Source organism: Lontra canadensis, unplaced genomic scaffold (genome assembly GCF_010015895.1).
Source record: "Lontra canadensis isolate GAN:19392208 unplaced genomic scaffold, GSC_riverotter_1.0 scaffold64, whole genome shotgun sequence".
Classification (NCBI taxonomy): Eukaryota; Metazoa; Chordata; class Mammalia; order Carnivora; family Mustelidae; genus Lontra; species Lontra canadensis.
The window spans coordinates 10,440,067-10,468,031 of NW_022631058.1; the positions used below are offsets into that span (position 1 = coordinate 10,440,067).

A 27,965-nucleotide genomic window follows, 5' to 3' on the forward strand; every position below is an offset into this window, starting at 1 on the left:
AATAAAATGCAATTCATAGATGAAAGAGGCTTTTCACTTGACCATGGCAAGGTTTTGTTTCTGCCAATCATTCTGCGAAGAAGAAGAAAATGGATACTTCGGATGAAAGGGATCCATTTCCAAAGATCAGCGTTTGAAAGGGGCAGGGTGTCTGGATTCTGTTTCATCTGCTTGGTTGTCTTGCCCAGAGTAACGAAGGGATCAAGGGCCGCTCTTCGAGACGGGGTTTGTTCGGAGACAAGTGGAGCCACGCCCACATGAGACCCTGCCCAGTGTGTCAGCCCTGGGCCGCCCTCAACCCCAGCAGCCCCTGGCCAGACCAACAAATGGATCAGACAGATACACAGACACAGGCTGTCCGTCTCTCGGGTAACCCCACAAGTTCATCACCTCCGTGCTACATCTCTCCTCCAACAGACGCACACACCCCAAAACATACTTCTAACTAGTAAAATGTGGGACCCCAGCAAGGTCCCCCCAACGTTCACAAAACAGACACTTAAAAAGATGCACGAAGAGAAAAATGCCCAGGCTCTTCCAGCATTTCTCGGTGCAAGCTGGCGGCAGCAAGCCAGAGCTCACCTCTTTCTCTGGATTCAGACCCTCCCTGCCATCCCGCTGGCTAATCAGGCATTGTGGGATGAAGTCTTTTCCCACAGTCAACAAGCACCTCAGCCTGAAGATAGCTTAAAGGGAGCTTGCACTCTGGCCCCCTCTGAACTTCCAGAGAACCTTCTTTTCTGAGCCATGTTGTTAGCCAGCCTAGTTGTGATGAGTACTTCCGGCTTGAACTTAAGAGCTGGTAAGATAACGTAAAACGTGGTAAGAGTCCACAAGACACGTCCCACGACATGGCACGTTGGCTGTCCTCCTTCCAGACCTGCCATCCATGTGACGCGCCTCAGCCACTTAGTCCTAAAATGTACTTTTCCGGGACGCCTGAGTGGCTCAGTTGGTTAAGCTGCTGCCCTCAGCTCGGGTCATGATCCCAGGATCCTGGAATCGAGTCCCACATCAGGCTCCTTGCTCAGCGGGGAGCCTGCTTCTCTCTCTGCCTCTGCCTGCTTGTGCTCTCTCTCTCTCTGACAAATAAATAAATAAAATCTTTTAAAAAAATTAAAAAAAAAATAAAATAAAATGTACTTTTCCAACAGCTCGGCCACTCTGCCAGTCTTCCCCACTAACGTGCGCCCTGGGACAGAAGTCCAACACCACCCCTAAGGTCTCTAATGTCACTCCAGATTTCTGATGTTTCAGAAAACCTAAGACCATGGAGAAAACCCTCGAAGACAGCCTGTGTATGAGAACACCTGAAGTCAGCCTGAGTGACCTCGAGGGGCTTTTCACGTCTTATGATCCTTCCACAGAAGACAGGCCTCAGCCACACTCCTTAGGTAGAGTGCCAGGCCTAACCCATTATCTCCAACCGCCTCTTCCCAGCCATCTTCCCCTCTCTCTGGGGAACTCCATCAATGGTCTTTCACCACGACTTTGTCCGGCGGAGGTGCTGGAACTTCCCACCATCCCGTCTTCTGGCTACCCTCCTTTGAATGACTGCTGCCTTCTGTCCCTTTCTAGGCCTTGTTTTGGGAATGTCAACATTCAAGAAGATGGCCCCTTACTGCTTTTAGTCTATATTTTCTCCGCTCTGAGCAACAGCTCTGGAGTATCTCTGGAGATACTCCAGAGGTAGCTCATCTCCAGAGGTAGCTCTGGAGTGTCTCTGTCGTACCAGACTTGCTCTAGGGGATGGCTGACCTCTCAGGGTGACCCATCAGCTCTCCTCCTGGCCTCTGCAGAGGGGCGGGCTCAGGCTCGGCAGTGCCTCTGTTGCCCACCGCCTCCCCTGCTCCCCTGGACCCAGTCCCTCTCCAGCTGACAGCCCTCTTCAGAGCTCTGCCCCCTTCTCTTTGGGAAGCCCTGGGAAACCCCCACCACTGGCCTCTGCTCCACACTTTTTCTCACCCTGTCAAGTGGTCTGGAGGAAGACCTGAGTTTCCTGCTAATACAGTCTGGGATAAATTAATTTCTCCATCTTTGCTTTATCAGCTCCTCTCCATACCACTTCTTAGTTCCCTGTCATGCTCCTTCCTCTCCTGAAAGTTCTTGCTCCTTTCTCGACCTCTAATCTCGTGCATTGCCCCCAAGAGCCCAGGCTGACATTATCAGATGTTAGGTGGATAACATTTTGTTTGCAAAGCCTGTCTCTGTCTCATAATTCTGTCCTTGGCTACCCTGAGTCTCTGTGCCTGTCCTGGGCCTGGGCACCACTGTCCAGCAAGCCCATTCCTCTGCCCCCAGGTCTTGGGCAGCACTGTTTCCGCCTCTCCCCTTACTTCAGATTATAGGATAACTGGTGTGGAAAATCTTGCTCTGTGTTTCATTAATTCATTTGGGGTACTGGGAATGAAACATGGCATGCAAATGTATGTAAATGTATGTACTTATGCAAAAATGATATGAAAATATGCTTTTAGATTCTCTGGAAAAAGTCTCACTCTCCGAATTCCTCCCCTTGTCAACAACATTACTGAGTAATTCCTTATCCCTTCGCCTCACCAGTCCCTTAATATCTGCCCACACTCAGCTCTTGCCTCCCTTGTCTTGTGCTAACTCATTATTAATATTAAACACATTATTTCTGCTCTCCCTTCTCTCTGTATGTGAACTTAAACACACAGATGAAGGCTAAAACTATTAGAAACGTGTTCGTTTTCACTGGGGTGTAATTTACATTTCTTTTGTCAAGTCTGACCTTCTATTAACTTTAATGAATACCATCTGCCTCCAAGTCATTACTCCTTTTCAGGCAATATTCACATGTTTGTGTTTCTGCTTAAATTGTACCTCTCCTCCAAGCTGGGTCGGGCACTCTGGTGCATGCCACCACGAGCAACCCTAGGAGTTAATGAATCATTGTTCATCACGGAACAAGCTGAGCTCCTGACCACATTTATAGTTCTCTGCTGTTGCCATGTGCCTCCTGGGCCCCACCTGCAGTGGACATGGCTTCCTTCCTCCAAAACAGCTCCCTCCCACAGTCCCTCCACCCCCCCCACCCCCAGCAGTACGGTTGGCGCAGACACACTTTCCATTGTCTGGTTTTTTCTACGACCCACAGCTGGCCTGCACGGGTTCCTTCCCTGGGAACCCCCCTGGCTGGTTCTCGGGAAGTCTCCAGCGCTCAAGTTCTTTAAACTCCTTCTAACTCTGCCGTCCGCACCCCTCCACCACAGACGTCTTGAGCCCCCGACTCTTCCCTGCTGAACACTTCTGATCTCTCTGCTGACCCCTGTGCCTCGGTCCGGTTTCCGCAAGTAGGACCTTTTGTGACTTGATAAGAGACTTTAGTTCTGTGCTTTAATTTGTGTCTGGTTTTTATCCCCATTTTATTTATTTATATATATATATATATATATATATATATATATATGTAATTTTATCCCCATTTTTTATATATATATATATATATATATATATTTATTTATATAATTTTATCCCCATTCATAAGTTAAGTCTGAGGATACTGAGGCACCAAGAGGGTGACTTGCCCATGGTCCCAAAGCCAGCAAGTGACAGAGTTGGGATTCGAACTGCACACCTTGTTTGGCCCAAAGCCTCATCCTTGGCTGCTAGAGTACATTGCAAAGGCCACCTTCTTCCCTTCTTAGGCTCCAAGCCATAGAAACACAGCTTTCCTGCACAGCCTGGGGATGGAGGCAGGAGAGAGAGGGCTGTGATGTGCCTGGGCCAGGGGGCCTCCCCTCCACAGACACCATGCGAGGGGCAGTCTGGGGAACACAGGTCAGGGGGTGCCATTTACAAGGTCACCAAGAAGAGGCCATCCCAGCTGCCCTTTGGAGGCCATCCCAATCACAGTCACTGGGCAGTATTAGACTCCAAAGATTGAAACTCTTCGAAATTTGCAGGCCTGCTGCTCTCAACCCGCCTCCAGTCTGGACAGTTTCTGAATATATCAGGATGCACCGAGGAAAGTCTTCAGGGTTTATGATGACTGCTTTTTCCCGGTAAGAACGCCTCTGAGCCAGACAGGGCTCAGCCGTTGCCCCTGATCCAGCAGGCAAGGTGCGGCCTCATCCGGGCCGGGCTCACCGGCTACCCTGGCCCGGGGGTGCACCTTTGCAAAGGAAAGCACCCGCCATTTGCCGGGGAGCTCGGGTGTCTCAAAAAACTCCAAAGGTGAAACAGAAAACTTTCCCAATGCGATTTTCCTATTTGATCTTTTGTCTCATGTGTTCCCCTTGGGGATGAACAAGAAATACTTGTCTGAATAATTCATAGGCCCCGAGGTAGAAACACGCTGCTTCTTTTCAATAAAAAGCCTGGGTACAAGCGTTGATTATACCTTTTCTGTGATGCTCTAGCAAAGGCACAGAGATCTGAAAAGCTCTTTACAAAACCCTCTTACAATAGAGAGACAAAAAATTAAAAGCCATGTAATATTTTTAATCAAACAGGCTAATGTTTGGATAATACGTAAAATTATTTATAAAGCCGTACTGAGCTTCAAGATACGCGCCTCAAGGGAAGGTGGAAAGAAATCAAGTAGCTATAATTATGAGAAGGTCTGATTTATTTTTAAAATGGAATACCAGTACTTAGTTATTTTTGAAACTGCTGAGCCCCTTGTACATTTTGCCCCTATGACTATGAGGAACGGCAGGAAAATGGAGGCTTTGGGATCCTTTCGAGAACTTTATGTCTTAGATCCCAAACTGTATCCTCCTGGCATTGGATGAGACTCACAGCCCATCTAGCTGCTTGTTTTCACTTTACAGCAAGGAAACTGAGTGCAGACAGCTCAGGGTCTTTCCCCAAGGTTAGAGAGCCAGTGACTGATGGCACAGGGTCTGTCCCCAGACAGACTCCCTGTCCAGTGCTCGCTCTTTGTATCACACGCTAACCCCTGACGATGGACCCCATGCTCCCAAGGGCTGCGCACACGAAGCCCACCTCGGCTTTAGTCTCAGCTCCCCCTTCTCATGGTTCATTAGATCAGAGCGAGCCTGCCACTGAGTACGAAGCGCAGATCCCAAACCCCAGCTGGGCACGCAGGCACAGAGAGGCAACTACCAGCAACTCAGCAACCAGAGTTTGGTACCGTTTGAGTTTCAATTCAGACTCTCACAGGAAGACAGGAGGACACTGCCAGCTTTGTGGGGCAGCTGTGCTCAACATACATGCCTAACACAGTCAGCCTAATGAGAATAACCCTGCAGGGGGACCAGTCTGCTCCCCCACCTAACCAAAACCCAGGCGGAGGGAGAGCTGACTCTGGTGAGGCAGGGAGGAGAGCAGCAGGGCCGCCCCATGCTTCTGGCCTGGCCATCTGGGAGGGGTGCAGGTGCGTTTCTGGGGAGCCACCACCCCCATATGCAGGGTGTGAACTAGGTGACTTACCTGGGTCCTCCCAACGTAAGAGGGTCCACCTCTCCCTCTGCTGATAGGCAGAGGCCAAAATAAGCTGGCAGCGTCAGAGACAAGCTGGGGTCCCTCTGGCGTATGGACATCCCACAAGGTGGCTGCCACTAGCAGCACAGAGACCAAGGTGACAAGGGCATTGGCCAGGGGACCAGCGACTCCCACCGGACCCTTACACAGAACAGGACCACTGGGTGGAGTGGCAAAGGCTGAGCACGGCCAACTCCCACGGGATCCATCTGGATAAACCACCCGGGAATGCCACTGCTGGCCCCAGGCAACGGGACAGCCTGGCAGGCTAAGTGCCTGGGCCTTCAAAACTGGATGAGGGTTTAGGGGTCCTGAGCTACCTGCTATTTCCAAGGGGAGCCCCAATCCAGGAATGGGGTCCCAGCCTGGTCCGGGAACTCACCAGTCGCTGCATGCTCCTCACGTGGGTGGGACTGATGGATAAGGCTTCTTCGTACCACCGCCGGGCTTCCTCAAGGTTTCCTCGGAGCTCTGCGACCTGGCCGCGCATGTACAGGACGTTGTGGGACATCGGGAAGAGGTTGGCAGCTTCCTGAGTACAGGCTGTGGCTTCTGCAGGCTTCCCGATGCCAATGTAGACTTCAGCTGTGGGTAGAGAGCAGAAGGCAGATGCTTTCCTGGTTCACTGCCCTTCAGAGGCCCTGCAAACGGCTGTGATTCTGGGGGTGGGGGGCATTTACAGTGTCCCTCCCTTGGGAATCTGGCAGGGGCCCATCTGGGATATGCAGGGCCCAGAGCCAGCCAATCCCCCAGCCTGAGTGGAGACAGCTGCAGGCTGGCGGGCCTTTCCGCCCACGGTGACACAGGGACTCCAGTCACTCCCGGTGTAGGGCCTTGGAGGGCACACGTGTCACCATCTGCCGGAGGGGAGGCAGGCCTCTCCGGCCTGACCCGCCCCACCCCACCAAGGTCACCCACGTTCAGGGCCCACCTTGGTATCTAGGGCACCTGCCCTCATCTCTGACAACCATAAAGAAAGGGCTGGGATGACAGAAGGACAAGGAAGCCAGAGGCACACAGCCCTTCAAGGGCACCAGCTCTACCCCCTAGCCTGTTCTCCTGACGCCAGAAAGGGCACACGGGGAGCAGGCTGTGGCTTCCATGTTGACAGGCAGGAGAGAAAATGGTTGGTCCATCACATCCTGCCCTCCATCCAGGGAGAGGTACCATGCCCCGGAAACTAGGAACCCCGTAACACCAACACAGCCCTTTGAAAACCAAGCTGTCACTTTTCAAAAAGCAGGAAAATGACCTTTCCTCTACTCACAGGCCTCGACTCTCTCCCATGGAGTCCTGAGTTGCAAGGCAGCCCCTGCCTCCCAAAAAGGAGGGATGTTCAAGTGTCACCTTCCCCGGCTCTGGGGTGTGCTCAAGGTGCCCTCTTCTCCCGAGGGCCTGTGGTCCCAGTGCTGGGCCTGCATCTTCAAGGACATCAGACCCCTCTCCTCTTTCCTTGGCTGTATCCGTCAAGACTACTGCCCTGAGTCTACTCAGGTGGCTGCTGAGCTCCAGGACCCCCAACCCCTTCTCCTCTGTCCCGCACAGCCCCTGGCTCATCGGTTTCTGCCTGGACCACTGGCTCTCCACCTCCAAGTTCCACGCGCAGTAATATTTTATGTGTAATACAATGCAGGCCAAAACAGAAATGGAAGGACAACACAATACAAAAGGAACAGAAAAGTGTCACTATTTTCCTTGTGCACCTCATCTGCGGTCTTCTGGAGGCCACTCTGGAAGTGCCTTGACTAGCCCAGGGCCTCCTCGGGCCCCTCACCTGCTGCTGGCCATACCGTCTGTCCCTCACAGCCACTGGCGGGTCAGCCTCCTGAGGCAGAGCTTGTCCTCCCGCCTGCAGAAAAGCGCCTGTTCCGTGTGGGTCCCTGCTTCTGTTCGCCCCTGGAGTCCTTCAGCCTTGCCTGACCAGCCTACGTACTCAGCACGACCCTGCTCCGTTCTTTGCTTTCTTGTCCTCCCTGACACCAACCAGCAGGCTGATCTGGGTTGCGTCTCGCGCCGGCATGGGCCCCCTCTAGAAGGCAAGCTGTAAGCCACACGAGCATAGGGACTGTGTTTGCGCCGCTCACCGCTGTGCTCCCAGGGATGAGACGAGCCCCTGGCAGTTAGAGCTCAGGAAGCAGCTGCTGAAGGAATGAACGAATGGCGGAATGACTGATAACGGTAACAGCGGCTAATGTTCATTAAACACATGCTTTGCGCCTTTCTCCCTCACCTGCACAGGATCCCATGGTACCCAGGTGCACAGGGCCATTACACAGACGAGGAAACAGGGGCAGGGGGGCTGAACAGCTTGTCCCGGGTCTCAGGGCCAGCTGGAGGCAGAGCCTGGCTGGAGGCCTGTGAACAGAGGCTCCCCTGCCCCCAGGTACCATCCAGGTCCTCTTGCCTGGCATTTGGAGCCCTTGGTGGTAGCTGGTTCTACTGGCCGTACGAACCTGTGTCCCTCCCGCTCCCCAACACCCCAGGTTCTGCCCTGGCGAACCCGTGCTGTTTCCACACACGATTTCGGTCTCCTGTCTCCTCCGGTAGGGCCATGACGCCCCAGCTCCCTGGAGGCCTGCTCCGTCGCTGCCATCCCTGACAGCCACTTCTGACCCACATTTCCCCTCAGAGGGGAGCCCAGGCTCTGCGCTCTCTGATGGCTGAGGCCCCGTACGTGATTTCCTGAGGGGGTCCAGGGTCCGCCCCCAGACAGCAACCCTTCTATCTCCCCACCTCCAGCTTCGAGCTCTGAGGCTGGAAAAGGGCAGGTGTGTATCACACAGTTGTGGTGTGTTAACGCTGCTGACTTTTTGACTTCAACCCTCCTGGATGGCCCTTCTCTTTCCTGGTGATCATGTTCCCCAACAGCAGTCTCCTCAGGCTAGGAGAGAGCCCCTCAGGCTAGACGCGGGCCTGCGCCCCCATCTGTTCTTCCAACCTGTGGGTACCCCCCTCAACAGGGGATCCAGCCTCGCACGGAGATGATGGGCTGGCGCAGGGTCCCCCAGACATGGAAATGGGCCACTCCAATCCAGCTGAGCCCTGACGGCAGCAGTGCTGGCTCAGTCCTGCCTCCTGTCCTGTGGCGGTCCGGCTCCCCAGGTGTTCACTGCACACCTGTGATACATGGGGACTGTGCAGGAACAGGGGTGACACGTATCTGTCCTTCGGTTTGGTCCCTGGCAGAAGCCTGCCCCTCCTGGGAGATAAACATACTCCTGGTGCTACCACAGGGCTGCCTGCTTCCGTCCTGCCATGCCCTCTCCGCTCTGGCCAGCTGGCTGCACGCCCGCCGTGGTTTTAGGCTACCTGAGTGTTCCAGCTGTACGAACGTTCCTCCCACTGTGCACTGGGCTCCCGACTGGCTCCCATTTTGAGGGTGGGCTCACGGACATTTCTAAGGTCCTCAGGGCCTATAGCTGATGGGTTGGGTGACCCACTGGGCCTCTGCCATCCAAATCACTATGCAGAAAGGACCAACTTGGAAGTGGGGACGGAATGCTTCTAGAATTTGTATAACAAGACTGGGGAGTGGGGCAGGGGCTTGAACACCAGCATAACAATGTACCCATCAGCCCTATTCTGGGAGGGTCCCCTGTGGGACTACGTGTCTCAGGGAGTCTGATGCTTTCGCTTCCTTCCTGAGGAATCGATTGGAAGACAGAGACTCAGCTGAGTCATGATCATGCAGGTGGGAGAAAGAACCCAGGCCTCCAAGGACTTGTTTTCGGTGGTGCAGAAGTTGTAGGAGACCTGCACCACTGATAAAGCCGATGCTCCTCACGGCAGGGGGTGGGGGGAGGCAGGTGCATGGCCTGGCCGTTCCCAAATGTGTCCGTTTGAAGCTGGAATGGAAGGACACGGCACCACGTGATGTGATGATTCTCAAACTGTCTTCCGCAGTGGAGCCTATCCTGCCAAAGGCATCTTAAGAGGGGCAGCTTGCCTCCCTCTTGATTTGGTCCCCCGTCCCGGCCTCTGGGGCACCCCTGGGGACCTCAGGGCTCCAGGTTCCCCGTTTGTAAACCAGCGTCATGAGAACACAGAGGGTTGGGTTCCTGTACCTGGGCTGTGTGTGCAGCCTCGGGCGAGGCGGGAAGGTCCCTTGGCCTGTTGTCCCGTCGGCGGGGGCCCGATGTCGGCCCGCAGCTCTCCAGGACGGTGGTAAGCATCGGCTGAGGCGGTGGAAGCCGATCCCAGAGGCAGCGGAAACCGCTGAGGACAGCCCTTGGTGGAGCCTCACCGCCTTCCAGATGGCAGGGAGGAGACCGAGGTGCAGGGAGGGAAAACCACTTGGCAGAGCCCGCAGGTCTTTGGGGTGGGGGTGTATCTGGGGGCGCCTTTCATTTTACCATGGCTCCTTTGAGACGATGGCTTAGAACAGTCACTCCCCCTTTACGAGGAAATCACGTCTTCCTGGGGCACAGAGTCTTCGGCTCCAGAAATAAAACCTTAGTGCTGGGATTTCTGACATCAGTCGAATCATTTGGAGTGCGGCTAGGGAGGAAGAGGGCTGTACCCACGGTCCCACACAGGTCCAGTTTCCTTTCACTCATGCTTCTAACACTTGTCAAGCACCTGCTTCTTGTCAGCGGCAAGATTGAGAGGTGGCTTCCAACAGGCCCGCCCTGGGCTCAGGACTGTGCACTGTGCAAAGGTACTGGGCAGAGCGAGCGGGGCTGAGATCGAGTCTGGATGCTGCTGGGGCCAGGCTGTGTGCCTGGCGCAGGGCTGCGTTTGCCCAGAGGGATGCAAAGTGGCTTCTCACACAGGTGCCTTCAGCTAGCGAAGCCTGCTCCCCGGGGGTTATTCTACCCAGAGGGGACACCTATTTTGAAGCTCATACAAAGGAGCAGCAGTAAATGCTGGAGGCAGCCTGAGGGCTGTACCCGCGTGGGTGCTGTCGGCTCTTCCATGCCACCTGAGGTCTGGCAGAGGAGGAAGGGAAGGACTCATGTGCTCCCCAGTCTCACAGGCCAGGCCCGCAGGCAGGCAGGCAGGGAGTGAGGCCGGCCGACTCCCTGAGCCCTGAAAACCATTTCCTTTACCCCAAACCCTGCTTCCCTGACTTGTGCTTGGAAAACAAACCTTAGCAGCTTGGCTCCGGGCTAGCCCCTGCCCATGGGGGCGCTGAGGAGTTCCCAGGGGGAGCACAGGGTCCCTTCCCGAAGCAGCAGGTCCTCCCAGAGCACACCGTCTGTGCTTTCACGAATTCCCTCTCATATAAAATTCAGCACAAGGGCCTGGGTGAGCTGCCCTCACCCTTCAAAGTCACAAAGGTCTCTGGGAAGGGACTGCAGCCGTATCAGCTCTCCCCAGACTGTTCTTCACTTTTCCCTTGTTTGGGCAAGGTTGGAAGGGATTTTGTTTGCATGTGTTGGTCCAAACCTGAGCTTCTCTGGCCAGGGTCCCAAGCCGGGCCTGTCGTGCCCGTGCTGAGTGCGGCCCAGGTCCTTTCCTCAGTGAAGGTCTGGCCAAACGCCTCTGACAGGATCTTGGCGGCATGACTGATACTTATTTCTGAGTTTCCAAGTGGCGGTGCCCACCTGTCTGCAGGGACGCCTTCCCCAGAGGCTGGGCGGGGTGATGGACTAGTTCCTCACCCTCTAGCTCATTCGGGGAGACACTTGACCCCGTCTAGACCCTGGCCCAGCTGGTCTCCTGATGCTTCTATCCTTCCCCAGAAGCCCTCCGCCCCTTTGGCTGACCTTGACTCTTCATTCAAAGGGAAAAGAGAAGCCAGCAGACCAGACCTGAGCCTCTTCTTGCTGCCACATTGACAAGCCCTCTGTTGTCCTCTGTGCCCATCCATTCTGTTCCCCTTCTGCTGTAACTGAGGCCAACCCCTCTGCCTGTGCCCTGGACCCCAGCACTGGCCTGCTCTCCTCAGGGATTCAGACCTTCACGTATCCTCTCTCTCTTCGGGACGAGGAGGAGCTCAGTGTGGATGTGATCGGCCCAGATGCCGTCAATATGCTTCTGGGTCAGCCAGTGCAACCCCCGAACTTGAACTCAAGCACATTGCTCCCCAGCTACTCCACATTTCTCTCCTCTGCTGCACAGGGGTCTCTCCTGGGAGGACCGTGCACCCTGGCCTCGTCCTCCTCGCCTGCCGGCGCCCTGTAGCCACACTGGTGGGCTCTGTCCCCAGCACGCACCCCCCAGCCTCACCTGTCACGGCCACCGACAACTCTCATACGCCACGTCCAACAGGTGCTTTTGTCTGCGCCCATTCGACCTCCCAGCAGCACTTCCTACCAGCCACAACCTCCTCAATAACAGTGATTTTAAGAGTTACCAAGTGCTTGCTACCCACTGAGCACTCCGCTCGCCTTATCTGGTGTAGCTGTCACAACCGCCCTCATTTTGCACCGGAGCAAACCAGGGCTCACCCGGAGGCGGGAGGACCCGCCCAGCTCACCCTGCCAGAGCGAGGTGACACGGGGATTTGCACTAGTCTGACTGTGCGGCACACAAGGGAAGGAAACCCCTCTAGCTGCCACAGCACGCACCCCACCCCGGTTTCCCTCCTGCCTGACTGACCACCCCCTCTTCGCTCACTTTGGCTTTCCCCCCTCCTGCCCAAATTTTAAATGTGGGAGTGGCTTGGGGCTTAGTCCTGGTCCTTTCCCTTCTCTGTGGACATTCTCCTCCCAGGCCTTCTCATCATACCCCCCCCGCATTCCGTTCTTACTCCCCAGTGTCTGTTTCCAGCCCAAATCTGAAACGAGGCTGGACTCTCCAGCTGCCTGCTTATGGCCCTCACTCGCATGTCCATGGGCACTGGACACTTCCAAGTTCAAACACAACTCTGGTTTCCCTTCCTCCCTGACTCTACCACATCGGTCCCTCCCCACCAGCTTCCCATTGCAGAAAATGGCATCACCAGTGGCTGACAGTGACTCAGGCCCCGAACACAAGCTTCTTCTCCACGCCCCCAACATCACACCCATGGGGAGTCCTATGGTTCCAGCTCCACGGTGCGTCTCAGAGCCAACTTCCCTCTGCCTCCACACTCTGCTCTTTCTCTTCCCACTTTCGCTGCTTCCATTCCATTCTCCATGTTTAGACAAAGTGGTCTTTTCAAAGCCTGTCTCTGACCCTCTCACTCTCCTATTGGAAGTCCATCAGTAGCTTTTCAATGTTTTTAGGATTCACTTAAAGACCTTAGCATGGCTTCCAAGGGCCCTGGCATTTCTCCAACACTCTCTAGCCCGGTCTGCAGGCCTCCCCACCATTGGCCTGACCACCACCGATCACTGCTCAGGCCTCTGCTCCCCCCACCAGCCCCATGCTCAGATCTTCCCTTGCCTCTGGGTGTAGGGACAACCTCTGCCACCAGATCTCCCAGGGGACCATGCTGCCCCTTTATGGCACCTGGCACCATGAGAATGAAGTGCTTCTCTAATTGTTTTGTTTCACGTCTGTAAGCTGCATCAAGGCAGGGACTGTCGTCATGACCACTGACTCCTGAGCCTTGCTCTGACGCTGCCCCATAGACACATGCTTGAAGACACTGTGCTGCCCGCCCGAGTACCCACCCTGGCTCACAGCTGGGGTGCCAGGGCCATACTGGCTGGCTCTGAGTTCTGGCTCCTGCACTTATTAGCCAGGTAATAATAGGCAAGAGACTTGAGAGCTGTGTATCAGTTTCTTCATCTGTCAAGTGGGGTGAATAAGGTATTTATACCTCATGGGGACAAAACAAATTAAGACACACAAAGTCCTTGGGATAAAGTCTGACATATGGGCGGTGCTTGATAAAGGTGTAGATCATTAATCAGCCCCCCCAGGGCAGGAGCGGGGGTGGGGGAGTGGGGGTGGGGGTGGGGTTTGCTTAATCTAGACTGGCCCTGAATTAGGCAGGCCTGACCCTGGGGGGAACCGTGTGTTTGCTCCTGCAGGGGCTCCCTGTGCAGGGACACGCACACCACCTGCCTGGGCACAGGCCTCATCTCTCCCGGGGGCCTGGCCACAGGATGCCCCCTCCACCCTGCCGATGCAGCCACTGGGAGGAGCCTGGGAGGGGGGTGAGGGAACCGGACAGGCCAGGCCAGGGCTGGGGAATTCGAGAGAGTACAGAGAGAGTATTGCGGCTTTAAATTCGCAGTAGAAATCAGAAAATCTGATCTTGCACATCTAAGAATAGCCGTTGGTTTCAACTGTGAGAGTGCCAAAGTGAAAGCTATAATTATTAGTACGTAACAAGCAGAAATTAACCACCTACCGCAAAGTCATTTTTAGCTGCCATCCCAATGTGGAAATTAAAAGATGGGCACCAAAAAGCTACGTGGCTTGGCAAAGGCTCTGGTTCAGCCCGGAGTATCAGCGAATGTCTGAGTCTCTGATGGCCAACCATGAGGTTCCATCCTAAGGAAGCGGTATGGCTTCCAGGGAGATGGGTTTTGCAGTACAGTAAACTTCAAATGCTCTAAGGCAGCTCCCCTGACTCTGAATCCCACCCCAGTTAGACCCCAGAGACACTTATTTCTACCTGGCCTGGGTTTCCCTTTTGCAAAGTGGTGGAGATAACCCTTCTGACCTTCTTTGTAAGACGGTGTTTATAAGAACGGCCCCAGAAGATACTTGGAATTTCAGGAAAGGAAACCGTAAAAATAGGTATATGTCATGTAAAGCCCAGATGCCATAAAGAAAAGATGGATAAATGCATTTTCTAAAGACGGGCAAAAAAAAAAAAAAAAAAAAAAAAGAAAGAAAGAAAGAAAAAAGACAAACATGAACACTAACAAAATAAAAACAGGAGAAAATATTTATAGCTTGTATCACAGACACGAGGCACATTTCTTTGACACATAATAAATGCTTACAAATGAAAAAGGAAAGCTCAGTGTCTAAGAAGATAAATGAGCAGAAGCCATGAACAGACAGCTGAAATACCACTTTTCACCGATTGGACTGGCAGAGATCTAGAAGTCTGAGAATGCTCTGTGCTGATAGGGATGTAAGAAAATGGTCATTCGCACATTATTGGCTGGGCTGTGGATTGGTACTATTCTGTGGAAGCCAGTGTGACAAAATTTATCAAAATTAACAAGAACACACCCTTTGATCCATCAATTCCATTTTTAGAAATTTATCTAAATTTACCTAATTTATCTAAATTTTATCTTTTTATCTTATACGCAATATATAGATGGATACTTATTGATGTATTGTCTGTAAAATATTAGAAATAATCTAACTGTCGATTAATGGAGTACTGGTTAAATTATGGTAAATTCACACAATGGATTTATTCTATGCGGCTGGTAAAAAGTCTGAGTCAGTGTTAGGTACGCTGATAAGCAGTGATGTCCCAGTGTGTGTGACAGCCCTGGAAAGCGCACAGGCGCTTGCTACTAGCAGTGGTTGCTGGGGGCAACAGTGGCTGAGTCTCAGGGGAAGGATAGAGACTTCTCACTCTCATCCTTTGTACCTTTTCAGTCGTTTACGATTTGCAGGTACTATTTATTCAAAACATAGGCCCCAACAAACTAAGGAACAAAACACACACAACCCATGCTGGTCAGCCACCAGGTGTCCTGGCGAAAAGCCCAAGACACTGGAGTCAGAGGTGTGCAGGATCGGAGGGGAGGCAAGGAGGGTGGGAAGGGTGTGCCCAGGAAGTGGGTCTCACCCCTCAGGAATGGAGGGGCCCTGTTGTCTTCCAGGATCTGTGGCTCCCTGCTGGGCCATTGGCCCACCCCCTCACAGAGCAGCAGGTGGCTTAATGTCCAATTCATGACCTCTTTGCTATTCAAATGGACATACCTGTGGCCCAGGGACCTGCTCATACAATAGGCTGGAAATCCAAGGTTGTCTCAGAATGACTTCACCTGCAAGCCTCAAATCTGGGGTCCCCTCACCATGGGCTCCTGTCACGAGCTCCCACTAGACTAAGCTCACCAGAGAAAACAACTGAGAGAGAAGAGACCCACAAATGCCACAGAAACACCATGGCCTGGGGGTGTTAGGCCTTGATCTTTGGAAGTTTCTTCCAAAGCTTGTAAAATTTACACAATCTGGCCATAATACTTTAGACCTAATGATGGAACCATAAATTGTCCAAAAGTAAATTGTCCAAAATAACAGTAAGTCACTGTTATTTTGGCTGTCGGAGCAGCAGAGCTCATACCACAGGTGGTAAAACCTTACAGATCAGAAGAAGCTGTTCTCTGAGTTCATTCTGAAGTTACCTGTTCAAAGACCATATGAATATATGATGCGGTTCTAAATCTTGATGTAAACCAAGTCATTGCTTTGAAAGAGTCAATATGGCACAAATCCTATAAAGATTCTAATTTACTCAATTCCTTCGTACAACAAAAGCCCCCTGCATATTCTGTCCAGAGTTTAGAAGGCAGGTTTGGCGTTCGTTTTAATTGTTCAACCCCACCAATTTATAGAACGTTAAAAGCACACCCATTAACTAACGAGAGGTTTATCGTGTGCTACAGGCTATGCCAATGAGAAGTGGATATCACACAATTAGGTCCAAATTCAAGGACATCTCCAAACTGAATCTTAGCCACCAAGTTCTTCAATGTTCTAATCAGTGGCTACCAAATTTCCTCCTGAGAGTCACGGGGGACACACAGAAAGGAACAGAGTCTGGATAACTGAAAAACGGGCAGGAAGCCAGCAGGAGAAACAGTCCTGGAACTTACTGACCCTCACTTGGGTCACTGACTTTTCCAGGAAACAGGGAAGAGGAGCAATGCCTGTGAGGTCAAGGAAGTTCATTCCAGCCTTGAAGGATTGCCTTTAGCGCTGCTGGGTTTTTTTAAGACGCTGGCCCTTCAAATCTCGCTTTCGATTCCAATTCGAAAGACACCTCAGCCCCCCCACACTGACCCTGCAGGGTCAGCCGGTCTCTCCTGGCCCAGACTCTGCAGCCTTTCCAGGCTTCTCTCTGAGGTCTCTGCAGTCACTGCTCGTGAGGGCTACTGAATGGGACAGGTGCCAGGCCCTGGACGGGGACACAGGATGTGGGGGGCAGGGCATTACCACTGTCCCTACACCCTGCATGCTGGCTCCTCTGGGACCCAGCGAGAGGCCACATGCTGGCAAGTGTCTGTACTGGAAGAACAATCAGTACATTCATGAATCATCCCTCTTTTGTGCTTCTGCTTAGAAGAATGTAATTTGTTAATTTATGGTAGTTGTTATGGCTCCATTAAAGATGCCAACACAGAGGAGCCTGGCTGAGCTGCACCTCGACACACTGCAGCCAGGTGAATCCCAACACGTTTTCATACATGGAGGTCTGCCAACGGTTCCAAACAAGGCTGACCAGCACACAATTAGCTTTGGCAAAAAAGGAGTAAACAGACGGACAATGGTGGATAATAAGCACTTTCCCCAGCCAAACCTGACCTTCCACTGTGCACCCTGAGGGTCCGGCCTGGGAAGGCCCAGGTGACATCTTGCAGACCCAGTGATAAAGCTCAAGGAACAGAGTTCACCGTTCGTATAGAAACATAATGTCAGTAAATCACCAGCAACCATTTGCCCAGAGCCTCTGCCTAGTGGGGTTCTCCTCGCTACACTGCCCGCTTGTGGGATGGATCGTGGGGATTTTCAGCTCAGTAGCGGCACCCATGTGAAGCTGGAGGAGGGGCGGTCCTCTCGCTCGCTGGGCTGGTTTCCAGTTCTGCGGCTGCTGCTCCCCTCTCCCTGCTCTGTGGGTTGGCAGGAGTGCCAGGTTGGGGGTATGCAGGGACATCGAAAGTGTTGCCCCTTCCCGGGGTTTGATGAAGACCTCTGAGTCACCGACACACATGTCCCCTCTCCCAGGGACTCTAGATGTCCCCGCGGAATGTGCCAGGTACCAGCTCGTCAACCCCAGGAGGTGGGTGCTAGTACCTGCCCCTCTGTCCCCACCCCCAAGATGAGGAAGCCCCAGCTGAGGTGAAGCGATTAGTCCCGTCTATACAGCTGGTAGAGGACAGAACTTCCGGACTTCTGCCTGGGGCACCCTGCCGTGCTGTGCCCCCTGCGAAGCAAGCCTCAATGTCTGTCGCTCTCTGGCTCCTCTGAGGGCACACAGCCGGCATCCCACCTGGTGATCTCCCTGGGCCTCTCAGAGGCCAATGGGGTCATCTTGGCTGCCTGCCTGCTCTGTACCAGGTTCTGGGGCACGACGGGGAGACACAGAGGAACTCATGGTTCTTGCAAAGCAGCTGTGGCATTCTGACCTGTGACTGCTTTGATCTCTCAAAAACCCTCCAGAGAGGGGTCATAGGTAAACAGGCTTCCCCGGCATCTGGCACGGCCATAGGGGTGGGGGTGGGGGGGCAGAGCCATACCTGCATGGAGCCAGATCTGGGCCAGCGTCATCCAGGGGTGTAGTGGGCCCTGCTTGGGGGCACTGCTCTGCAGAGATGAGGCCACTTCTGACAGTGCCTGTTCCACTCTGGATGCTGCCACAGATGTGGCGTGGACAGAGCCTGTGGGGGGTTTTCGAGAAGACGGCATCAGAAGTAAAAGGACAGACCTGCCCAACCAGCCATCCACCCGCCTCCTCCCGCACACAGACACAAGTTCAAGACGAACACACACTCCTTCCCCCATGGTGTCTCCAAGTTGGATGTCCAAGAAATACCCACAGGCATTACGGCCTGGAACGGGAGTTTCCGTCCTCCACTCTAGCTAATCTTTCGTCAACAACCAGAGCACATGCTAGGGGAAGTGCTCCATCCGGGAGCTGAGTCTAAGACAGTGCGAGTGTTCGGGGGCAGGAGAGGGGTAGAGCTGGACACACGGCTGTGACGCTCATGCTGGAACGTGGCATAAATGAAGGACCACAAAGGGAAGTAACAGAGCACGCCTGGCCGGGTCTAAGCCTAGAAACCACCAGAGGGCTGGGCAGGAGTCAGCCTTGCCTCCTGGGGATGGAGAAGGCCATTCTTAAGACAAACTCAGCAACTTGCCAGTGCTCTCCCTGGCCTTCAAGAGTGGGCCAACATCCCTAGATTTGGAACCACATTCTAGGACATGACCTAACGATAGGAGGAAGAGCACACGTTGGCCCTAGGTTCAAGCAGATGTCCACTGTCAAGGTTGAACTAGGAGGACAGACTACAGCAAACGCCCCTGGGCTCAGGAGTGGTATCCGTGTGCCTCAGGGTCAAAACTTGTCCTAAACAGCTAAGGAGATGAGCAGACCAAGCACATCCACTAGTCAAAGGAAGTGGGTAAAGGAACTTCTATTCAGAAATCAAATGCCTCCTTCCTCCTCATGTTGCCCATCTATGAGGCCTGGTGGCTGGAGACCACTCCCTGCTCAGGGGGCTGGGTCCTCACCTCTCCCCGACACTCCCTCTTAGAGGTGTGGTCTCGGAGCTGAGAGAAGGCATCTCAGTTATTTCAAACTGCGAACTGTTGATATTTATATCACTGGCCGCATTCTTCATTTTTAATTTATTGTGAAAGGTACCAGGGAGAGAGACGTTCCGACATGGTGTTAAAATAGTGATAATCGATAAAGACAAACACTGAACACTCCAGAAAACCGGAGCTGGTTATACTCTGGATAAGATGAAATTGTGAGTATAAAAGTAATTTCTGTTGGGGCTTTGAGATGTACCACAATTGATTCATCTTGGGAGTATTTGCGGCAAGAGGCTGGCCACCCATATTGTGCTATGACCGTTCCAACATGAAGGAAACATGGGTACTTCTGAATACCGTCACATCCTTCAGTGGGGGTTTGCTGGAGGGGGCTAACGGGAGGTGGACAGAAGCAGACTGGGAATCTGCCTTCTGTGGATAAGCCACACAGAGCACCCACGGGGACGATCGAGAGGAGGGCGCCTCTGTGAATGGCCAGTGAGTCCTGCAGAGGGAACGGGGCTGCAGGGAGGAGGAACCCGAGGCTCAGTTAAAAGACACCAGCCGTTGCCATCATGATCCAGAACTCAGGAAGTTCCGCTAAGGACTGACCCTTGCTTAGACAAAGCGTGTCTGACTACTTAAAAAAAAAAAAGAAAAAAAATCAAAACAGCAAAATGATTAGACTGCTGTCGATTTTTTTTTTCCTGGGTCTGGTTTTGTTTTGGACTTTTTTATGGAAAAGAAATATTTTAACTTTGAGAACAAGGATTTGATATAGTTTTCCTGAGACTTTTAGCAGCAGCTAAATTTCAACTAAATAAACAAGGTTGTTGTTGCTATACTCTGACATCACCAGGCCAGTTCGCCTTCTCACTGACCACCTTGAACAGTGGTTCTCAACCGGGGCTTCAGATAAGAATCACTTGGAGATTTAAAAGACCACAATGCTGTAGCTGGGCCCAGGCGAACCAAATCCCTAACTCTTGCAAGAGTTTGGCATGGGCAGGCCTCTTGCGAATCACTCCAGGGATTCTACTCTGTGGCCAAGATTGAGAGGCACCCACTAGGAGAGACAGAAAGCAGTTGTTATTAACATTTGGTCAAAAAAGCCTGAAGGCGTCTTCTACACATGCCAGGCACGGAGCATGTGCTCCCCTGATTCCCTGCAGCCCAAGGGGAACAGCATTCCAGGAAGATCTTGTTCCTTAGAACACTGGTTCTCAATTCTCCTGGTCTCAGGATCCTTTTATAGACTCTGCAGAGTTCCCAAGACTCCGCCCAGAGATTCTGCTTATATGGGTTGTATCCACTGATGTTTTGCCACACTGGAAATCAAAACTGAGAAATGCTTAAAATATTTAGTCACTAATTCATTTGCAACTAACAATAATGAACAAATACTAAACAAAAATTCTACCCTTTTTTCTCCTAGTTTCTACGGGTCCTTTGCTACGAGGACCTGTGACTTTTGGAGGGGCTAATTTTGATTTTTGGATTCACTGTTTTATTTGGGCTGCAAAAGAATTAATCAGAACCATTGTTAAAGTCCCTTCTCTTCGTGATAGCTATACACAACTAAATAATTATTCACATAATAATGTGTTTCCCTATGAATAAGGTCTGGCAAATGATGACAGTAGTCACTATCAGTTTTAGTTACAAGCCACGGCAGGTTTCAGGAACTCTGATGAGCACTTTACATTTATTATTTCATTTAACCTTTAAACAATTCTGTGAGGCAGCTAACGGTGTTACCTGCATGCTTTAGATAACGAAGCTGAGATTTAATGAGCTTATGAACTTATCCAAAGCCGTACACCCAGTGGGTGGCAAAAGTAGGACTCGAACAGTAGTCTAACTCTGAATCTGGCTTCTACATCCAGCTCCACTACCACCTCCTCCAGGAAGGCTGCCGTGAGCCTTCCGTTTTGTTTCCCTGTCACACCCCTGTTAGAAGGTGGGCCTTGGGTCCTCAGTGCTCTTCCAGCACCCTGTGGCTATGGCTACCTGGCTACCCACTGCACAGACCACACTGTTTTCTGTTAATGTCACTGTCTCTCCTCTTACACTGCATGGAGGCAGGCCCCACATCAAGGTGCTCTCAGAGGCTGACAATGCCAGGCCCATGAGAGGTACTAGGTAAATGCTTGCAGAATGAGTACTGCCGACAGACATGTCACGTGCTGCAATGTGGAAGAGAGTGGTAGGTCCCCTCTTCTGGAAACATGTCTGTGTGCTCTACTTTCCTGGCCTAACAAGGACTCAGGGGCCAGAACCTTCACTGTCTCAAAGGGCTTCTCGGTGTGGCTGTTCTCACCTCCAGCCACTAGGACTACAGATGACTGTGGCACATCGTAGGGTTACACACTATACCTCACTCCGTAACTTTCCCTGTCTTCAATATAACCAACCCATTTAAATATCGAGGGGAACTGTGGATTTCCCTCCTAGCTGATCCCTTTTTAACACATGTTTCCCAAGGGCAGAAACCCTTCATGTTCTAAACTAGGGATGAGTATTAGAGCATTTAGGTACTGGCTAACAATAGCAGTTGACTAATAATAAGGGCAACATTACTGAATAGTTAACCTCTACTATTCCTGGCAATAATACAATCAGTCAAATTCTTCCACAGGATTAGAATTTGGAGGAAAAAAAATAAACATCATTATGAATCAGAACGGCTATATCTGATTTAAAAAAAAAAACAACACCAAAAAACCCAAAAACAAAACAGCCTTTAAGTGACTGTCTCATAGGACTGAAACGGTGAGTGCCAGATAATAGATCCTCTATCAAAACAGATTTTGGTCTAAGTAGGTACACAACTAGAAATGCTAGTTCTTACCAACATTTTTTTTTCTTTTAAGGCAACCCTTGTCTTTCTCACCAAAGCAAATGTATTCCCACAGTATACGTGGGGGTGGAAGGGATTATTATCCTAAGGGAAATGGACAAATTGAGGCTTAAAAAAGGAATCAGAGGGAGGAATAGAAGATATATTTCTCATTTGAGATCCAAGACTCCGGACGGATAAGCCTCCACGTAATCAGGTTCAAGAGGTAAGCCGGGGAGAGTGCCTGGCTGGTGGGCATCTCTTATTTATCACATTAATTCGAGACGTGCTTATCACCGTCGTCACCCTGCAGGCTGAGCAGCTGCTGTGCTCCCCCAGCTCCCTCAGCCACAGGGCAAGGAGGCTCTGCAAAGTCACCGCAAAGCCAACCAAACCGAGAGCGGGTGCAGGCAGCCAAGGGCGCGCCTGAAAATCGGGTCTGGGTTCCGTGAGCTAACTGTCCAGATGCTCCAGGGGGCTTCAGATGCCCTGGCGCTGAGCAGATCTGGATCTCCTCAAGCCAACTGCTTTCTCTTCTCTGCCACCCAGATGCCCAAAGGAAAATGTGGTCTTGGACTCCTGATCCAAAGGCAGAGTGCCACCTGAAGAACTGTTCTCTTCCCTACATCCAGGCTTTTCGTCTGGAGGGGTTGTGGGGGAAGGGAAGCAGCAAAGGGGACCTGGGAACTGGACGGGCAGCTCCCCATGGCTGATGGGACCCAGAACCAAGGTCACTGACCTCAGGAAGCCGTGAGTCCGAGCTCCGAAGCCTTCCCGAGGCTTCCTGACCCAGGCTGCTACCGTGCGTGGAGGCGTGTGGAGGAACCCCGCCACATACGGGACACTGGGAGCCTCGGCTCAGACTGCGGGTGCAGCTGGAGCCTTTCAGAAAATCCCTTGTCCAAAGCACGCCATACCTGTGCTCGACCTCACACAGACCGCCCCGGGGGCATCGCACGTGAACCCCATCTCACCGTTCAGAGGGATCTCGGAGGCAACAATCTTGTTAGGCATAAGGCCTAAGAGATGGTGGGGCGTGGTTATGTTCGATAAGGCCTGTTTTCGCGAACATGGTTCCTGAACGCAGAGCCTCCCTCTACAATCCGGCTGTCCTGACTGTTCTGGTGGCACTGGGTGAGCGGCTCTCTTCTGAGGGCATGCAACTCCCTCTCCCCCATATCTTCCCAGCATGTCGTAGCTACACTACATCTTAGATGGATCTCCGCCCCCCTGGGGCCTGGGCATGCGTCAGCGTCCAGGAACAAGGGCCAAGTGTCACATGATGTGCAACGAAAATCCTTTACTGCGTATCCCACATGAGTTTGCTGGGGCTTTGGGCTGCTCGCGGCTTCCCAGCCCCAGAATTAACTCAGATGCCTGGTGTGCATGAATCTGGGATGATGGGCCTTGCGGCTGTGCCCAAAGTCCCCTCTCTCCGCTGGGCACCCACCTTCTCCCCGACGAACCCCATAGCAGCAGACACCTGTGCTCCCCATGTTCTTCGGAAAAGAAAAAGAGCCACTCAGGGGCGGGCACACAGCAGCCCCCAACGGCTGGTGAACCTCCACACTTAGTGCCCCTCAGGTCTGAAATGATTCGATATTATCTGTCACTAGACTTTATTCAGCTCCCAGTTCTGAGAAGCTGTCCCCCTCCACCCCCAAACAACTCAAACAGGAAGGAAGAGGCCGCCGGTCTCCCTCTTCAAGACCCCGAATACTGAACAGCGGTCCGAATGACTAAGCATTCTTGCCAGAGAGCTCTGCTTACGATGCTTCATTTTTAACAGGAAAAGAATGTCTTTCTCGAGCTAAGGCTTGAAAGTAAAATCAGTCCAGCACTGCTCACTGCAGGCAGCCTGGTGACCTTCTCACACCTGCCACCTGGGCTCTAAGAACCAGCATGTACCCGGGGCTGCAGGAGACACAGCTCAGCAGCCAGTGAGGACTGTCTCTTCTGTTCTGAAGATGGGGGACAGTCCACTCTCACACCAAGCACCAAGTTAGGCACTTGGCCTCTACACCTTTTTTTCTTCAAACATTAAACATTCCGCCCCCACCCCCCGCCCCCCCGATGTTATAGGACAATTCCCATTTTTGCTGGAGGCAGTCCTGCTTCTCTGAGGAAGCTGACGTGGGGTTTAGGGTGAAGGGGCTCCTCCCTGGCGTATCTTCAGTTCCGTGACAGCAGCCACGTCCCCTGTAGCGTGTCTGCCAGTCTGACAGGGTGTGGGACTGTAGCGCTTGGCAGGCGCCCGCCGTTCCTGCCTGATTCCCCCTGACAATGGGGCTTCTCCTGCCTGTGGGTTCCTCTGATAAATAACTTTGGTCCCCGTTCTGGGAGACAGTCCCCTTTCCCATGGAGCGGAAAAGAGATGAAGACAGCCAAGTAAGTCAGGACAGCCAAACCCACGGTCTCGAGACGAGATCACAATTTCCAAGTGACTTTAACAGAATATCAAGCACATGGAACCTGACAGAATGTGTCTTCTCCTGAAGGGGGGGAAACGTTCTCCCAGGGGAAAGCTTTAGGGAAGGATCCCACTAAGGCGGGGGTGGGGGGGGGAAACTAGGGTTTATGGCCACCAGTGGGCATGCGGGGGCGCCCGGCATGCTGCTGACAGGTGTTGGCAGGGACAGGTGGGCACACGGGAAGCGTGGCGGGAAGCCGTTCGCAAGCATGCGGGAAGAGGCCAGCTGTCAGAGCGAGCCGAGCCATGGCTCTGGGCTGGAGACAGTACCTTCTGGAGGACTACACCAGGCAGATGCTTTCATCTCCACTAGAAACCCTCCCTGTTGCATATTCATGAGGCTGTGCGTCTGGACTCAAGCGCTGGGGGAAGGTTGCGTTTGTCTTTGAATGCAGCTTTTGGGAAAAGCCTCCCCAGTTTGGGTGACGGTCTCATTACTGGACACACACTCCTTCACTTCCGTCTGAGTGCCACTTATTACTGCCTCGTCAATCTCCTAAAACTGTCTTTGATCTCATTTAAAGAAAGACATCACAGAACTAATTGGGGAGAATTAATTTTAATTTCATTAAAATAGCAAGAAAAGTTTCATCCTCGAATCATTGAGGCTTATTTTTTTTTAACCGCCACCCCGCAAGAGCAGTGGGGTCATCACTGGAGTGATGTTTTCATACACAGATTCTAAAAACCTGACTTTATTCTGTTAAGCAGGAGCAGAGGGTGAAATGTACACCCCACGGACTAGTCATTTCCCGATCGAGAGATACAGTATTAAATGTCAGAAAATGCAAAGTCAATAATGAAATGCTGGCCAAAAGAAAAGGGGGGAAAGTAACGACCTTGAATTTGTTTCTCAACCTTATTTCATTTAAGAGGTGTGTTTTGTCATGACTCCGCTGATTCTCTTCCCCGGGGTTCCGCGTTCCTAAAGAGAGCAGCAGTCTCACTGGAATCAGTGATCTGAAACACCGAGCCAAGAACCCAAGTCGGAATTCCTGATTTTAGCACCTTCTTGGAGAGGCGAATAAAACGTCAACATGCATTTTCCTCCAAGATGACTGCGAGAGCGCTCAAGAATGGGGGCGCCTGGGATCTCCAGGTCTAAGGAGTGGTGAGCAGCCCACGTGGAGAGTGGAGAGCACAGAGTGTGTCCCAATAGGGCTCCTACCACCCGGCGGCCACCTCCCTGCGAGAGCCACAGCTGCCCGCTGTCACTCGGGAGGGGGCACCTGACCCAGGCCTGGAGATCAGGCTGAGCTCCTGGCACGCCATAAAGGCGTGTGTGAACAGGATTAGTAAACTGACGTCCTTACAGATAGGGAAGCTAAGGTGCAGGGAGATTAAATGAGCTGCCTGGGTTCTTCTGCAGAACCGGTCCTTGAACCTAGCTTTCCTGACTTTGGAGAGCTGGAGTGGTTTCCACGGAAGATAGTTATGTCCCTTGTATAAATGCACTGAGCCTCACTGTAAGTAATGAGGGCTGCCTGAAGATTCTAGTGTAACCTGACTTTCTTAAAAAACAAATCTTTTTAATGTATCTGAGGAGCTTGATTTGAAAGAACCCTGGCAGTGAAACTTGTTTTCCTTTAAAACCCTAATGTAATGACAATACCAAACAATTCTCTTCTACCGTGGACTTTTATTCATTTAAAAAATATTTTATTTGTATGGACACTTTCAAAAGCCAGAAATAAAGTCATATCTAAGCTGAGCTGGATTTCAGAGGGGGAAATCAGCTCCCCTGAGAGGAATATTTGCTCTAAGAAGTAAAGGCTCAGATCATTCAAATAGCCTGGTTCACTATTACATGCATTAGCATTTCTAAAAATGCAGTCCCTGGGACACTGATTCCATAGGGTGAGAAAATGATGAAATTAGCTGGGGAACAAGGGGTCAAACTTCAGAACCTTGACTTTTTTAAACTGCAGGACTTCTCAGAGCCTTTGATGTGCCAGTATGAACTGTCAGTCTCTGAGAGGGAGATGCGATATTTCCCCAAAATATTTGACCACAGAGAATCTGCAGTCTAGGAAACATCCTTGGAAAAATAATTCACTCATGCCTTAAAAGAACACCATTGAGAGTATTAGTCCTATGCCTGGGGAACTGCTTAGTGTCCTTTCAGTTTGGTTAGATGCAGGTTAAATTTTATGAAGTCTCTTTCACCTTTTTTAAGGAAAATTAATTATTAGAATTGCTCTTCTAAATAGTAATAATGGTTGAACTGGAAAAAAATTTCGTGTTTCAATTGGTTCCCTCTACCCCAAATTCAGATGACCCGCACTTGGTGGGGGGTGGCGGAGCATCTCACACTTCCGATCAGCACGGGGGTGGGGGGTGGGGGGGTGTTGTGTGTGGCCAATCCACTGGAGGCCTGACTCGGACATCTTTCCTGCACTGCCTCCTTCTGTAGTCCCTCCCAGAGAAGTACTGCCTCCCCAGTGCTTACACCCAGGCGGCAGGGGGTTGGGGCGGGGCGGTGAGGGGGCGGAGCGTGTCGGGGGAGGAACACATTAGCATCTCAGGAGAGAAGGGCCCCAGGTAGCAGAGTGGACAAGCAGGTGGCAGCCTCACACCCATGTCATCTCAGCATTCCCCACGATCCACAACTGCAACACACGTTCCACGGTGGAGGAAGCGTGATTCTGGAGACCCTCAGAAAGGTTAATAGATAGATCAGTAAACTACTTACTAACTGAAAAAAGGGAGGGAAAACCATGAAAGTATACTTCTGGAGAGTTGCCTTGGAACAACAAATCAAATCAAAAATTAAAACCAAGAAACGAAACATTTGAAAAATCAAAATTAAGGCTAAGAAAGCAAATAGAGTTCTAATAACCTTCCAACTGTAAGTCTGGCTGTCTCAAATTAGATTTCAATTCAAGAGTGACACATGTTTTTCCACTAACAATGTTTTTTGTGTTTTGTTTTTTTGAAACCAAAGAAAGGCCAACTGGGCATTCCCTTCTACATTTAAACGTTCACCCAGCACATGAAAGCTGACCAACCCATGTAATGTGTTTTGTTTCCAGGGCAGGAAATTCCAAAGGGAAGGGAAAAATAATCAAACAAGAGGTTTTCAGATCCTTCCACCATTAACCCTAATCACGATTCTAATAGTTTGTAGACTTGGGCTAGTTTTCACTCCTCTGAAGTCAAAGGATTGGAGAGAGAAATTCAGAGAACTTCAGGCCTTGGCTATCTGTCCTCAGGAAAGGAGCCAGGATTCAAATTCATTACACTTCTAATCAAGAAATTTTATATCTATCAGTAATGTACGGTATGCTTCTCTAAATGTGGTAGCTATGGTCGAGAAAAAGATTCTCGGCACATCACCTGGGCACCTGTGAGGCACTCCCTAAGGGCAAGAGATGACTCATAGTTTCACAAAGAATAAACAATTGAACCCTGCTTGGGACACAGCACATTCAGCAGAAAGCCCAGGGGTGCTCATCGCCCTAACAATTTACTAATTAATCGGGTATCAGGTGTCTCACCAGAGAGGATCTCAGTCTTCAAAGGTTTAAAGGAACGCTGGGCTCTCTGGGATGTGACAAGACAAACACTGGCGGGGGTAGAGGTAGGTGGGTTTGTTGTGCAATGGGAGTGGCCGGGCCACTGGGAATCTGTTATGCTATTCTAGAACGGTAAGATCCCATTTGAAGACAGAAAACTGGGCAAAAGGCAATGTACGCAACACCTTTTCCAGAAAAGCGGAAGGTGGCAGTTGCCCGCGGGCACTGTATTAAAGGGAAAATGTCTATTTTAAGAAATGGATTAAAAACCACATAAGCAGTTTATAAACATTATCTTCGCCTTGCATTTCATAAAGCCGGGATTGCCATGAAAGCC

The 27,965-nt window shown here is 51.6% G+C and overlaps 1 protein-coding gene across 3 annotated transcripts in view; it reads right to left on the reverse strand.

Moving 5' to 3' along the window:
• TTC7B (tetratricopeptide repeat domain 7B) overlaps positions 1 to 27,965 on the reverse strand; it is a 246,743-nt gene that overhangs the window by 25,386 nt on the left and 193,392 nt on the right. For 2 of the 3 annotated variants that reach the window (XM_032878627.1, XM_032878626.1), the window contains 3 exons: positions 26,806 to 26,856; positions 17,781 to 17,921; positions 5,855 to 6,057 (listed from right to left, as the gene is read on the reverse strand). In XM_032878627.1, coding sequence (XP_032734518.1) covers positions 5,855 to 6,057; positions 17,781 to 17,921; positions 26,806 to 26,856 — 395 coding nt within the window. The remainder of the gene's footprint in view (positions 1 to 5,854; positions 6,058 to 17,780; positions 17,922 to 26,805; positions 26,857 to 27,965) is intronic. The other variant, XM_032878628.1, reaches the window with a different exon arrangement.